We start from the raw sequence: 15435 nt of genomic DNA, 5'->3' as shown, positions 1-15435 counted from the left end.
GTCTCGTCCTTCTCTTAGTCCCTTCATATATGACACTACAACTGCCAATTACTAGAAGTCTAACCATTGCAAAATGAGGACTGCTAGTACTACTACTGTCTTCTCTTTGCTGGTCTATTTCTTAGTGGTTCATCAAATAGCATCATTGGGTAATAACATGAATGGTGTCAATGGTTCAATACATGATGATTGTAACATACTTATCTGGAGAATAGGAGCAATCATTGATCCAACAACAAGAGTGGGTAAAGAGCAAAAGATAGCTATGGAAATGGCAGTTGATGACTTTAATGGCCAAAATTCCAAATGTTCACAGTTAATTTTCAACTTTGCTTATTCTCATGAGAGCTCAGGTCCTGCAGCTTCGCTCGGTAAAGCCTTACTCTCTCTCTCTATATTTATGTATATATCATCTCTTTATTTTTTCTCTCTCTTATTCAGGAGCTAACGTTCTATGAGTTTGGCAGAGCATATTAGCTTTGACTCAAACCTTACATTTGTCTCAACAAATTATAAATTTAGAACTCAATAACTTCAAATGGCTAGAATTCATAACTCATAAATTTCAAATTCTGAATCCGCCTTTGCTCCTACCTATTTTGATGTATAGGCAATGAGGAAGTAATGACAACACCCTCAAGTCCTCGCAAGCTCATACAGAATCCTTTTGGTTTCACACTTTCACTTATATATGAAAATAATCTTTGTATAAAATTCGCATTATTAAACAAGTATTTTGTTATCAAAATTTACGATTAAACAATTCATTCGTGATTTTTTTTCTCGAAAGACCAACGACAAGTTTTTACGAAGAGAAGATAAAGTGAATAAAGAAACTCTAAATACTCAGAAGTCATAGTACTTGTTTATACTAATTACTAATTAGCCATCCTTTCACATCAAAGAAAAAAAATTAATGTGTTTGGACTACCTACTATCAGCACTGATTATTAGACCTTTAACTACTTCTATGATATAGTATTGTTTATCCCCTAGATCTTCTCGGTCAAATAATTGGCCTTGGGATATAGCTGAACTCACAGCTTTAGCTTTTGTGCCATATCACGTAAATTTGCCAATAGAGAGTAATATAGGATTTTTAAGTCATATATGATCACAGACTTATAATTAACTATTTATCAAATTAAACTAATGCTAATTATCTAAACAAGAAATAAAATCCAAATTATATTTGTAAACTAATTAAAAATAAAAGAAAACAAATAATGAACTTCAACCAAGAAACACGTTTTTATCTTTAAGAGAGATAGATCAGAATTTTTAATTGACTAACAATCTCAGTTGAGTTTTCAAATCATTCTACCTATGGGTTACTAGTTGATGGGTTAAACACATGATATTCTCTCGAACTACTATGAAACTGTGGTAGATGTTACTATAACGCTATATCTCTATGGTCGTCGAGAGGTAACAAGAACGCATTTATTTCTCCGTATTCAACTAAGTAGGGCTAAAGGGTATATCTCTATCCTCGGTAGCGAAACGATTAAATCGAACAAACTCTATTTATTCATTACGTACGTGAATCTTTTCAAGTCAAGAAGATAGTGTTCAATTAGTGATAAAGTAACTAAAAAATTAAGCACAAGAATAAATAAGCAACCCAAAATATGAAAATTTAATAGATAGAAATGATAATTAAACGTCAACTTTCATGTTTGTGTCAAAGCCTAGAACTAAAGAGTTTAGCTCATAGACATGGAGGAAAAGCAACAAATCATTCAATAAAAATATCAAAATAAGTATTACGAAGAAGAAGATAAAACCACAACTATGGCCTCCACGTTTTGCAAGCTCTCTCTAGGTCCAAAGTTATGAACTAAGGGTTTCAAATGGATTTATCCTCGTTATTTTTCGAAAATTGAGCGAGAAGGTGTATTTATATAGTCACACCAAGGCCTATCTCTCTCGCACGCCAACTATAAGTACGTTTTCTATGTGCTCTCCTTTACCATATAGGAGTCACTTTGGCGTTTCCTCCTTTTTTCTTATTTTCATCCTTTCAATGACCTCATACATACTTTAAATAAATGGCGAGTTAATTAATTCCCTCCCCAACTAATACTAGAATCCAAGACTTATTTTCCATATTGAGGTCCTCTTCAATATTTTAATAATTGGTTGAACTTTTCTGTAGCAATGTTCTTGGGATTTGATGGGGAACATATTATGTATGGTCCTCTTTGTTTTCTTTTTATTTATTTCACCACATTACTACACTTTTTTACCAAATCTCTTCAATTCTTGCTTTATTTCTACAAAATAAAATATAATATTAAGCACAATTCAATATAATCAATACTCAAAAGACAATTAAAAGTACTAAAATGTGAGGCAACACTGAATAAATATATGCTATTTTAGGTCGAACATCACCACCCCACACTTAAACTCTTCTTTCGTCTCAAGTCCTAGTTAAAACTATCTCTTAAATCAAGTCTAGGAATACCACCACTTTGGTTGATACCAACAATTAGGCCATATAGCAAATCAGAACATCAAATTTACACTTCCTGATCATCATGCAAGCTATACAATTCAACAAACAAATAACAAACTTCTAACCTCCCAATCTCAAAGATGAACTCTAACTCATCAAATTTAAGCTTGCTCAGAATGGCATGTCACAAAGAATTTTAATAACATCACCTGTCTATCATGAAACAAGTGCCGTCACAAAGAAAAATAGTCCGCACACTCAAATCGAGGAATGAATGTAAATTAAGGACTTAGCATCAAAAGCACAACTCTCACGCTCACAAAGAAATTCACATGCATTGCACAAAGAACCATAGGCTTGCCCATTATGTACATCTCTACTAATTAAGTGTGCTCGTATAGAATCAAATAGGACTTTAATGGGTTGTAATGTTGACGAGGGGACAGGTAGGAAAACTATAAAATAGTGACTTACACTTCCCAAGCACTTTGCAATTTTAGAATTCATCACCCATTATTTTCATCTTTTCACTTTGTTTTTCAGCCCTCTCTTCATCAATTATCTCGGTAGAAATATTCATCGTATCAGAAACGTTTCAATCATTTTCAGCGATTTTTTTTTTTTCATACTTTTGAAGGGCCTTTTCATCACTTTGAATCTATCATTGGTCACCATTTTTTTCACTTGACCATCCACTTTTCTTGATTTCATAATTATAACACGGTCACATGCTACAATGCTCGAGGAAGCGAGGGTGCAAAAACTAGGGTTTCAACAAAAAGGATCAAGGCAAAATAAGGCTAACAAATGAAAGGCTACGACTCGAAAGGGCTAACTAGTGACACAATTTACGAAAAGGCTAAAATTCACAAGACATATCAAGAAAGCCTATTATCATCTTCTAGACGAGCAACACTTTTTATTTCGCTTCAATAACATGCGGGCAAGTTCTAGACTAAGATGCAAAAAACATGGAATGTATACGAAAATCTTTAAAGGAGTCTCGATCAAGATGGATCGATTCTATTCTAGGACGGATGGGATCATGACGAACTACACAATAAGAATAAGCTATATACGGAGTCGAACCATGAGTTGGGTGTCGAGAAAGTCTGCTATCTTTTTTTTTTTTTTTTTTTTTTTTTTTTTATTACTCGAAGCACTCGGGGAAAGTATTACTCGAGCTCGAGCCTAAATATGCTAGTGTCAAACAAGTCACAAGGTCTTTTCTTCTCTCTAAACGGCAAAAAAACTAATCCTAAAAATAAAAAAAATTACCGGTTAAACCCCCCCTCGGGGAAAGAGCGAGGCCATAAGAAAACCCCGAGGGGTGGATGATGAATGCCTTTAATGAGGGACTTAAAAAGTTACTAAAGAAAATCAAAGAAAATAAAAAATCTTTTTCGAATTTTTCCTTTTTTTTTTTTTGACACTAAGACTCAAAACTAATAATAATAAAAAAAAATTCTAAGGCATATTAAATCATCATCCTCAGCCTTACTAGGGACGTATTTGCCACCCCGCGCTTAAAATCATGCAATGCCCTCGGTCGTATAGATGGAAAAATTAAAAAGTAGTAAAGAAAATACTCCCTGGGGCCCTCTAGGGCCTAGCTAGCAACATGCTATCATCATTAAGGGTCGGCACGACCCCACGACCTTAAGCTCAAACATGCTACCACTTTATGACTTTGGGTACTCATGCCCAATACAAAACAAAAACAAAACAAAACAAAACAAAACGTGACAACATAAAAATAAAAATCTATAATTATTACACATTGGTTGCCTCCCAATGGCGCCTTAGTTAACGTCGTGGCACGACGTGAATCAACTTTCACCACTTTTCCCTCCTTTAAGGATAATTGCGCCTTCAATTTTGCATCAAATTTTCTGCTCCGCTCCTGGGGCGGTGGTGTGAAAATAAAAGAACCAAGCAATAGGTCTCGCATCTTGCACTTCTTGGCCCTTAAGTGAGGAATGTCATTTTGTCTCTTTGGTGTGGCAAATTTCAGGACGTAAGCTTCTTGTTCCTCGTCTATACACGTCTCTGCGTGGAGGGGCTCGATTTTCATGTCGCCAACCAAACACAATGTAGAAAAATGTTTAGAATGAGGACCGACACGCCCCAACTCTAAAGCGCATTATTTCGACATCCTCACTTTTGTACACTTCCTCAACATAGGCATCATCAACAAGGATCGATCGAATGGTTGGAATTTCTCTATGTTGCTCCTGAGTTGGCCGGTATCCGACAATTGGTGGTTGGGCTTCGAACACCTCAACCTTTTTATTTATTTGAGTTGTTTAAGTCATAGATGTCGAGCTAAATTGGTCTATCTCTTGTCCGAGCTTTGTTCTTTCTTCCGTGAAGTATGTCATGTCACTTGTAATTTCATCAAGATAATCCCCCCATTACATCTAATCGGTGAGCTCGAACCAATAGCCATGTATCACTCGCAACATCACTTTGTGAAAATCACTTGAGAGACTAGAACAACACTTAGGACACTCTTTCCATTGACCACCCTTGGGTTACAAAGTTCCGGTCATAGAATTTAAAAGGGTCACACATCAATCCGTATGCGCCAAATTTTAGAACAATTTTCCCATAAGTGGGGTCCTCCACAAAGTGCACAAAAATCATTAAAACATGAATACCCAACATTCGATAAATTTTCGTTCAAAGATGCCATGTCAAGAAGAATATCAGAATATTAAACAAAAAAAATAAAAAATTGAATAGACAAAAAGAAAAGTCTAATCTAGATAAATAATTAATTTCTAAGTCCCCGCAAATCGCCAAAAACTTGTTGCTCTCTAACGCACGCGCAAGTATACGCGGTCGTACAAGTAATATAGGATTTTTAAGTCCAGTATCGATCCCACGAGAGACTTATAATTAACTATTTATCAAATTAAACTAATACTAATTATCTAAACAAGAAATAAAATCCAAATTATATTTGTAAACTAATTAAAAATAAAAGAAAACAAATAATGAACTTGACCAAGAAAGAGCGATTTTTATCGGAGAAGAGATAGATCTAGGGTCATGAACGACTAACAATCCGGTTGAGTTTTCAAATCATTCTACCTATATGGGTTACTAGTTGACGGGTTAATTGTAACTTTATGATATTCTCTCGAACTACTACGAAATGTAGATGTTCTATAACGCCTATATCTCATGGTCGTCGAGAGGTAACAAAACGCATTTATTTCTCCGTATTCAACTAAGCAGGGCTAAAGGGTATATCTCTATCCTCAGTAGCGAAACGATTAAATCGAACAAACTCTATTTATTCTTATTACGTACGTGAATCCCCTTTTTCAAGTCCAATTCCCGCACCACAGATAGTGTTCAATTAGTGATCAAGTAATTAAACAATTAAGCACAAGAATAAATAAGCAACCCAAAAATATGAAAATTTAATAGATAGAAACGATAATCAAACGTCAACTTTCATGTTTGTGTCAAAGCCACAGAACTAAAGAGTTTAGCTCCACATAGACATGGAGGAAAAGCAACAAATCATCCGAATAAAAATATCAAAATAAGTATTACGAGAGAGAGAAGATAAAACCACGTAACTATGGCCTCCACGGCGGCTCCAAGCTCTCTCTAGGTCCAAAGTTATGAACTAAGGGTTTCAAGCTATCCCCCTCGTTATTTTCTCGAAAATTGAGCAGAAGGTGTATTTATATAGTCACACCAAGGCCTCATCTCTCTCGCACGCCAACTATAAGTACGTTTTCTATGTGCTCTCCTTTACCATATAGGAGTCCAACTTTCCACATCGTCCAGCAGCCCTTTTTTTCCTTATTTTCATCCTTCCTACAACAGCCTCCTTACATACCATAAATAAATGGCAGTTAATTAATTCCCTCCCCAACTAATACTAGAATCCAAGACTTCTATTTTCCATATTGAGGTCCTCTTCAATATTTTAATAATTGTGCCCACTTGAACTTTTCTCTAGCAATGTTCTTGGCAGTTGCAGTACATATTCGTAGCTGGTCCTCTTTGTTTTCTTTTTATTTATTTCACCACATTACTACACTTTTTGCTCCAAATCTCTTCATCTTCGCACTGTTTTATTTCTACAAAATAAAATATAATATTAAGCACAATTCAATATAATCAATACTCAAAAGACAATTAAAAGTACTAAAATGTGAGGCAACACTGAATAAATATATGCGATTTTAGGCCGAACATCAGTGCCATATCACGTAAATTTGCCAAAGAGATTAATATACACAAACATATATCACTCTCACAATTGCAATTATTCTAAATTCGATAACTCTAAATTCTGAACTTGCTTGTGAACAGAGGTACAACAAATTCGACGTTAAAATGTGCGACCATAACATCAAAAAGTTTAAGCTGCTAGAGAACACGTTATTATTTCTTTAATTGTGTTTTCAGAATTCAGAATTGCCTCCTCACGTGAGAAATTCTTTCCAATATTGGGAGCCGGTGAGACTTAAACACAAGACCTTGCCTGTTCGGATATCATAAGTCTGTGACCATTTCTCATAAAAGTTTAAGCTCCTGGGGAGAACGCTTTTATTTATTTAATTATGACTTCAATAGGTAACGTGAACTGACCTTAAAATTTTGCAGCAACTTATCTTGTCAACAAGAAGCAAGTGCATGCCATACTTGGACCATTGACACACCAAGAAGCTGCTCTATTTTCTGACTTTGATGATGAAGCCTATAAAGGCATCCCCATTATTTCTCTAAGTCTAGCCGCGACATATTCGACACTATTACTGACGGAACCATCTTCACTTATCCAAATGAGTAACAATGTTAAGTCCCAAATGCAATGTTTTGCTGCCTTAATTGGCCATTTCAAATGGAGAAAAGTGATAGCTTTATATGAAATTAGTAACAGCTTCTCCAATATGGATTATGGACTAATCACTCACCTTTCAGACTCACTTAAATTTGTTGACTCTACTGTTGAATATCATTTGGCTTTTCCTCCTCTCTTCTCTGTTTCAAATTCAAGATTATTCTTTCAAGAAAAGCTGGAGAAGTTAAGAACCAAGAATGTAAAAGTTTTTGCGGTGGCACAGTGTTCTTTAGAGTTTGGTTTGGTTCTTTTTGAGATGGCAACAGAAATGGGAATGATGGGGAAAGATTATGTATGGATTATTTCAGATAATATGGCAAGTCTTCTTGACTCTGTTGAACCTTCTGTTTTACTAAATATGCAAGGTGTAATTGGATTTAAAGCAAATGTTAATGAAAAAACGGAGTCTTTTAGAGATTTCAGTGTTAAGTTCAGGAGAAAGTACAGATCAGAATATCCTGAAGAAGAAGGATGTCCAAGTCCTAGTTCATATGCTCTTAAGGCTTATGATGCAACTTTGGCAACTGCTAAGGCAATGCAAAAGTTATCAAAAACAAAAAACAGTTCAAGTGAACTAGTGAAAAGCATACTGTTGAGTGATTTTGAAGGTTTAAGTGGTAAAGTTAGCTTCAAGAATGGCATGTTATTTCAAAAGCCAACCTTTAGGATCATTAATGTCATTGGCAAAAGCTATAGAGAAGTGTCATTTTGGTCACCAAAGGTTGGTTTTTCTGAGGACTTTGTTGAATATAATGGGGTGAAATTGAGAATTGGCAATGGTTTAGGAGGGGCTTTAGAGTCAATTTTGTGGCCAGGTGGTAAGCAAACTGTTCCAAAGGGGTGGACTATAGGAGGACTAGAAAAACCACTCAAGATTGGAGTACCTGCAAGGGGTGCATTTAATCAGTTTGTGACAGTTAATTTTAACCAAGAAAGGAATGAGACTCTGATTGGTGGATTTTCAGTTCATGTTTTTGAAGCTGCTGTGAGGCAACTTCCTTATTATCTGCCCTATGTGCTTGTTCCCTTCTATGGCACTTATGATGAAATGGTGGTAGGAGTTTCAAACAAGGTATGTACATGTATGACTCTAACTTAACCGTTGCATCAACTTTTGGTGCATAGCATTTCTGAGTGAATTCTGGTCCAATCTTTAATCCAAATTTACCCCATACTAAAAGAAATATCTTCATTTTACCCGTCGTTATATTTGGTATCATTCATACCATTGTTATTAGCAAATTGTCTTGTACAAAATTTAAAGGAGCTCCAGGGTGAATTGGGTGGAATCATGGTCTCAAGATATATACTTGGGGAAAGAGTACAAAATTTACCATCTACTTTTGACTATGATTTTAAATTACCCTTCGTATTACCTCGGTTGGAGCTTCGTTAAGGTCAAGGTTAAGTACAAGATTATTAGCTAAACGGCAAGAGTATGAATGCCTCAAAGTACAACGGGTAAAATTAATATATTTACTATAGCAGAGGGGTATTTTAACCCATTTTCTTTAAAAAAAAATTAGCATCATCAATCAGTTGTGGTGTCCGGGCGATCTTGCATGCACTTCAACTAGTTTCATGTAATACCTGCTACATCCCATCAGCACAGTTAATGGATAACTCGGTCTACCGAGGCTTGGACAGATGGAGAGAAAGCACCTAATATTTCTTACTTAGAGTTCCTTCTTGCTAGTGATTTTGTGTTTAACATCTGCGAATACTTACCAGTTTATGAATAGAGTCTGGATGCAGCCGTAGGTGATACAGAAATAATGCCTGATCGCTATGAGCATGCAGAATTTTCACAGCCCTACATTGACTCTGGACTAGTCATGGTAGTGACGGAAAGACCAATACTCAAAAAGCCCCATTTTATTGTTATAAAGGCCTTCAAGTTGAAGTTGTGGATTCTGCTGGCAGTGATGAGCATGTCCACAGGAGTTGTCATCTGGTTAAATGAATACGTAAATGACAACCCAGATTTCAGTGGTTCATTCCCTCAGCTTATTGGATCCATGCTTTGGTTCTCTGTCACTGTTCTCTCTTTTTCGCAAAGTAAGTTTCAAACTTAGAAATATATTATACTACCCTTTCCACTCTGTTTGACATTATTTCCTTATTAGTCTATTCCGAAAAGAATGTCATATTTCAATGTTTCCTTGATGAGAAGCTTTTATCGCCTCACAAATATTATGGCATGTTTAAGATCAAAAGTCTTAAAAGTCTACATTTCTTTCTTAAACTTCATGTCGAGACAAATTATGTCAGACAAAGTGGAACAGAGGAAGTATAGAATAGAGAAAAGGGTCAAAAATACTCCTTTACTATATGAAATATCTTAAGCTTACTCTTTATTATATTTTGGGATCATTTATACTTTTATAGTTAGAAAATCGCCTAGAATTTGTCCTTAACCTTAACAGAACTCCAACCTGAAGTATAACAGATGGTAATGTTAGACTGTAGTCGACAGTGGTAGGTAAATTCGAAACTTTTTCCTGAAATATTTTGACACGAAGCCTTTCTTATCCACATGGAGCTCCCTCAAAGTCAAGGACAAATCCAAAACGATTTACTAACCATAAAGATATAAGTGATCCAAAGTATAATGGGAGGTAACATTAAGATCATGTAGTAGAAGGAAAATTTGGATTTTTCCAGTTAGAATTAAGTTACACAGAACTATTGTTAACATTTTGGTCTATTTCTAGCGCTTATAACTTCAATTTTGGGAATTATTACAGGAGAATCGATCAAAAGCAATCTTTCTCGACTTGTGCTGACAACATGGTTATGTGTAGTTGTAGTTGTTACAGCTTGCTTTACTGCAGTTCTTTCCTCTATTATGACAGTTCCAAGGCTGGAACCTTCTGTATTAAATGTTGATTATCTTATAAGGACCAATGCTGCAGTTGGTTGCAATAACAATTCATTTATAGTTAGATATCTTGTGAATTTGCAATTCAAGCCAGAGAACATCAAGCAAATCAACTCAATCAGTGACTACCCCAAAGCTTTTGAGAAGGCAGAAATTTCTGCTGCTTTCTTTGTAGCTCCACATGCCAAAGTTTTCCTTGCAAAGTACTGCAGAGGTTACACCAAATCTGGACCTGTCTTTAAACTTGGTGGATTTGGTTTTGTAAGATCAAGATTTCACCTTTTTTGCTTTTCAATATGCTTATCTCCATGTTTAGTTGATTAATTTCGCGATTGAACTTTTCCCACTATAACAGTAAAGTCACAGTTCTCATTACATCAAAGTCAGACCTTTACCCACTATAACAGTAAAGTAACTAAACTATTTTTTGTCACATTAGAGGAACCAAAATGTCACTAAACTTTACTACTATAACAATAAAGTCCCTTGATGGGTAGGTTTTGTCACTGTAGTGGTTAAAGGTTACTGATTATACTGTTATAGTGAGAAAAGTTCAATTATTTTAATGTGGTACAGATAATTTAGTGTTTTTACTGTTATAGTAGGTAAAATTCACTGACTTTACTGTTTCAGTTACTTTGATATGATGAAACAAATTTAGTTGCTTTGTTATAATGGATAAAGTTCGGTGATAATACGTGAAATTAACCTTTTGTTAGTCTATTACAGTCTTAAACTAGTTTCTATATGACTTATTGATATTTTAATCTACCAGGTCTTTCCAAAGGGTTCTCCCTTAGCAGTTGATATCTCAGAAGCTATTCTAAAAGTCTCACAGAGTGGAGAGATAAATCAACTAGAAGAACAAATGCTTATTTCTTCAAATTGCTCTTCTTCATCAGCTAGGGAACAGGATCCTGGATTAGGACCAGAGTTGTTCTCAGGCCCATTACTAATTTCAGGTGTTATATGTGGAATTGTACTTCTGATCTCAATTGCTCGTTTAGTCAGAAAACACTGGCTATATTTAAGTTCTGTAATTGCAAATAATGCAAATATAGTTCTTAGACGGGCTTCTCTTGTTCTGACTCAGTGTTATACAATATTAGGACTAAGGTCCTCTAAAGATAGCAACATTGTGATGGAGCAAAGACCAAGTAATCAACAGAATGGAGAAATTACAGAGGTATTCTGATGGGCTAAAAGCTAGCAAATCAAGAACAGCAATTGACAACTGCTAGTTGTCTCTTGTCTAAGATTGTAAATATATGATTTTGTTCCTTTTTCAAGATCAGCAGTTGTAAATGACCCAGAGAACAGAGTAAATTCTCTGTGCAAGTTGATTTGGTGATACATTACAGAGGCTCTACTTGCTTTTCTATTTCATTATTGTGCGTCTATGTAAATTGGTATATATGGGACTGTGACACTAATGCAACAAAAAAACAAGATACAATCAAACCTCTTTATAACGGCGTCATCTGTCTGGGTGTTTTTTGGTTGTTATTGCGAGATGTTATTATAAAGAACATATAATATAACATAATATATGAAAGTCGGTTCCAAAGAAACATTAGTTGTTATAGAGAAAGTCTGACTGTACACGATATTTTGTAAAAGGTAATTTATTGTTAAATCTGTGCAATGCTAGCAGCTTGGGAGTGGAGAGAAATGTGCTTGTTAGGTTGTCGAGTAGCAGAATGACCCTATGGTTTAATGCAATCACATTCTTTAATGTAGTTGGCGCACATAACCATCAAATCCACTGTTTATTTAAAATTTTGAACCTATACATATATTTTTTTTTTCGTTTGAGCTTTTTATCAAATGTCTCAAAAGGACATTCATACATTCTTCCTGCAATTGCCACGCTCTTCTTACACACTTTAACTTGGCGTCCCATGACATACTCCAATACGTAAAAGGTAGTAGTTCTGTAGATCGAACGCAGGCTGGTTATTGAAAGTCCATTCTTTTTAAATATTGGAATTCGGAACAATTTAAAAAAAAATAATATATTGGACATATAGAAATGTAAGGATGTCATTAGGGGAGGGCGTCCGGACCATCAGATTGGATATGAAAATTTTGGTTTGGATTTTCAGTTGTCGGATTGAAGAAATTACAATTCAAATCCAATCCAAATAAACTCGGATCAGATTGGATTTTTTAAGTTCGTTTTCGAATTTATCGATTTGGATATTTCGGTTTTGTCTTTTGTGCCTTTAAGGTAGAATTATTAGGAACGAAATTCATGTGCCCCAATTACAAAGTTAAAAATCTTAGCATAATGTGAAACCAAATGTATGGATTCAACAAAGAGTTGTTATCACTAAACCAAAAGGTAAACTCACATAGTTCAATTCTACATTATTCTCTCTGTTTCATTGGAAGCTGCCTGATTCTTAAGGTAGTGAAGTAAACCCTAGCTTTAAAACCTATGTTATATTCAATTTGGTAGATTTTATATTAGACTTAATATTATAATGGGTAGTGACGTAGGGTACTAATCTATTGGACCTTTGGACTAATTAGTATTGGTCACATATAAAATGGGTAGGGCTAAATATAAGGTATAAAACTTTTGAATTTTCGAATTTCCGAAAATCCAAAACACTACCAATATCCAATCTGAAATCCAAAAATTTTAAAAATAAAATTCAAAGTCCAATCCGTAATCCAAAAATCCAAATCAAATATCCAAAAAATTTGGATTTCAATTTGGATTTCAGATTGGCCCAAACTATAACCACCCCTAGATGTCATACACATTTTTCAACCTTACTGGAGCTTCTTTTTTGTTAGTCTTCTTTAAAAAGAATAATATATTTTTTAATTATAAAATTTTATTTGTCACAAAATATTATGACACATTTAAAATTATAAATTTTAGAAAAAATAATATTTATTTAATAAATTTTATGTTAAATCAAATTATGCCAAACAAATTAAAACAAATAGCATACACATAGTCATAGAGCCGTCAAAATAGGTTTGGTCAGCCCAACCCAACCCTTTATTTAAGTAGGGTTGGGCTAACATTTCTCTAGACGCCATTTAAGTAAGACAACGAGGACCCGGCCCAGCCTCGAAATTGTTGGGGTTGTTGAAGAATGAAATATGGTTGGCTCCTTGAGGCCATAAAAGAATAATAAATTATTTTTAAAAAATTATAAATAAATTAAATAAAAAGATAAAAAGTAATGAAAAAATAAATAATGTACTTACTACTTATAAGTAGTAAATTAAAAATTGGAGTCAATACTTTTTAGTCTTTGAAATTATAGTATGTTTAATTTCTTTTGTGTCATGATCCAAATCGAAAGGCCATGACGGGCACCTGGGCCCTACCTGCCGAGCACCGCTAAACATACTTTCATATCATAATCACAAACAAGAGTTGACCTCGAGGTCATCAGATGGAAATCTGCTAGATCATAAGAGAAATATCTTTGAAAAAGGAATAAGCTCGAAAAGACATACTTTATAACTATTTTGGATAAAAAGATATTTATAAAAGGAAACGACAAGGCCATCATGAAATACTATAGAAAGAAAATATAGGCCGATGGGGGCCATACAACGTCTAACTATACCATATTTCGCTGAAAGAGAATGTTGTTCGATTTTATTATTTTCTTTGGAGTTATGACATAATGAGGTCGGGATAGGGCCCTTTGTCCGTATGTACACAAAAGTATAACGGACCAAAAACACAATAGCAACTCTGGAACAAGAGGAGTGCTCCTATATCACTATGAACAACAACCTACTAACCGGCGGATCGTCAAGACTTGCCTTACGGAACTGCGGGCGTGAAACGCAACGCCCCCCGGACCTGGTATAGGGACGTGAGTATGAACAAAGTACTGAGTATGTAAGGCATGAAAGTAATATGAAAGAAACATAAAACTACATAGGATGAAATGAATGCAACATGTATGTAGGCGACGCTACGAGGGCCAATGATATGCATGAAATATTGTGTGCGTACATGTATGCGTATATAAACGCCGTGTGTTTACGTATATATATGCGTATATAATGCACTCGTTATTATGAGTACCTGCTCTGTGGGGCACCCGTATCATATTGGCCTCCGTGGACGTGACCTGCTGATCAGGTGGTAGTGCGTATATAACGCGGTCACCTTCCCCATACCCCATATATTGTCACGACCCGAGCTACGGGCCGCGACGGGTATCCGGGGCTAACCACCGGACACCGCTCCCTTTACTGCTTATCTGCTATCATTCATACTATATGCCCGTAATCGTGTAAAACTGTCATTTTCTGAAATACATTTGCTTTTATAAACATAAACCCTTCGGCTATCAAAACAATAATATACATGCATATACATAAAGCCATGGGACCATACTATTGGGTTGCGTATCTACGAGCCTCTAGAATACTAACGTACGGACGGACGGGGACCCCGTCGTGCCCAAAATATGAATATACAAATATGTGCCAAAAGGATAATCTATGGCACCTCGAATATGGAGTGCTCTCAAGAAATCGACCAAAAATTTTCCCAGCTCCTGTTAAAAACGGGTCACCTTGTCATTTGTGGGCATGAATTTCACCCCGTCCGAAGAAAAGGACGTCGGTGAGAATAATTCCGAGTTGTAAATTGTTGGCATAAACAATAATGAAGCATCAAATAAGCTTTGTAGGGAGGCATAAAATAAGGAGACACATCAATATGAATCATAAAAAAGAGATCATACATCTCCGACTTACTTTATTTAGGGTTGGGCTAACATCATCATCATATCATATATGCATAAATATATATAAGCTGCCCGACCATATAGGTGCGGTGTAATACTAAAATAACATTGGCATCATCATTACGCTACTTATGCGTGATTAAAAATGGGCGTAACCCGCGAAATTTTTCGGGATCATCTCACTTGAATTTTATGATTGACCCATCTTGACTTTGCAGATATTTCATTTCAGTGGTGTGACTTTTGAAACTTGTTTGGCCATGGTGTGTATAGTACCCTATTATTATCTTGGGGTGGATGATAGATATTTTTATAAAAGGCGCGGTGTGATATCATCGTATACTCATGTTACATCATACTTATCATAATATGCTTATCATGGGCTTCATCCTCTCTTCATAGGGGCTTGACATCAAAACCTCTTATTACAATACATCCATCAATCATCAAGACTTCGGTCTGGTTAGCTAATCATACTTTATCGGGG

The 15435-nt window shown here is 35.3% G+C and overlaps 1 protein-coding gene across 1 annotated transcript; it reads left to right on the top strand.

Moving 5' to 3' along the window:
• LOC132033384 (glutamate receptor 2.9-like) lies at positions 1-11697 on the top strand. The gene is made up of 5 exons (XM_059423347.1): positions 1-371; positions 7094-8403; positions 9074-9389; positions 10079-10473; positions 10988-11697. The coding sequence occupies exons 1-5, from the start codon at positions 74-76 to the stop codon at positions 11405-11407; spliced, it is 2739 nt and encodes a 912-aa protein (XP_059279330.1). The 5' UTR covers positions 1-73; the 3' UTR covers positions 11408-11697.
• The last annotated feature ends 3738 nt before the right edge of the window (positions 11698-15435 follow it).

This window comes from Lycium ferocissimum, chromosome 10 (genome assembly GCF_029784015.1).
Source record: "Lycium ferocissimum isolate CSIRO_LF1 chromosome 10, AGI_CSIRO_Lferr_CH_V1, whole genome shotgun sequence".
NCBI lineage: Eukaryota > Viridiplantae > Streptophyta > Magnoliopsida > Solanales > Solanaceae > Lycium > Lycium ferocissimum.
This window is presented reverse-complemented; position numbering and strand designations above follow the sequence as displayed.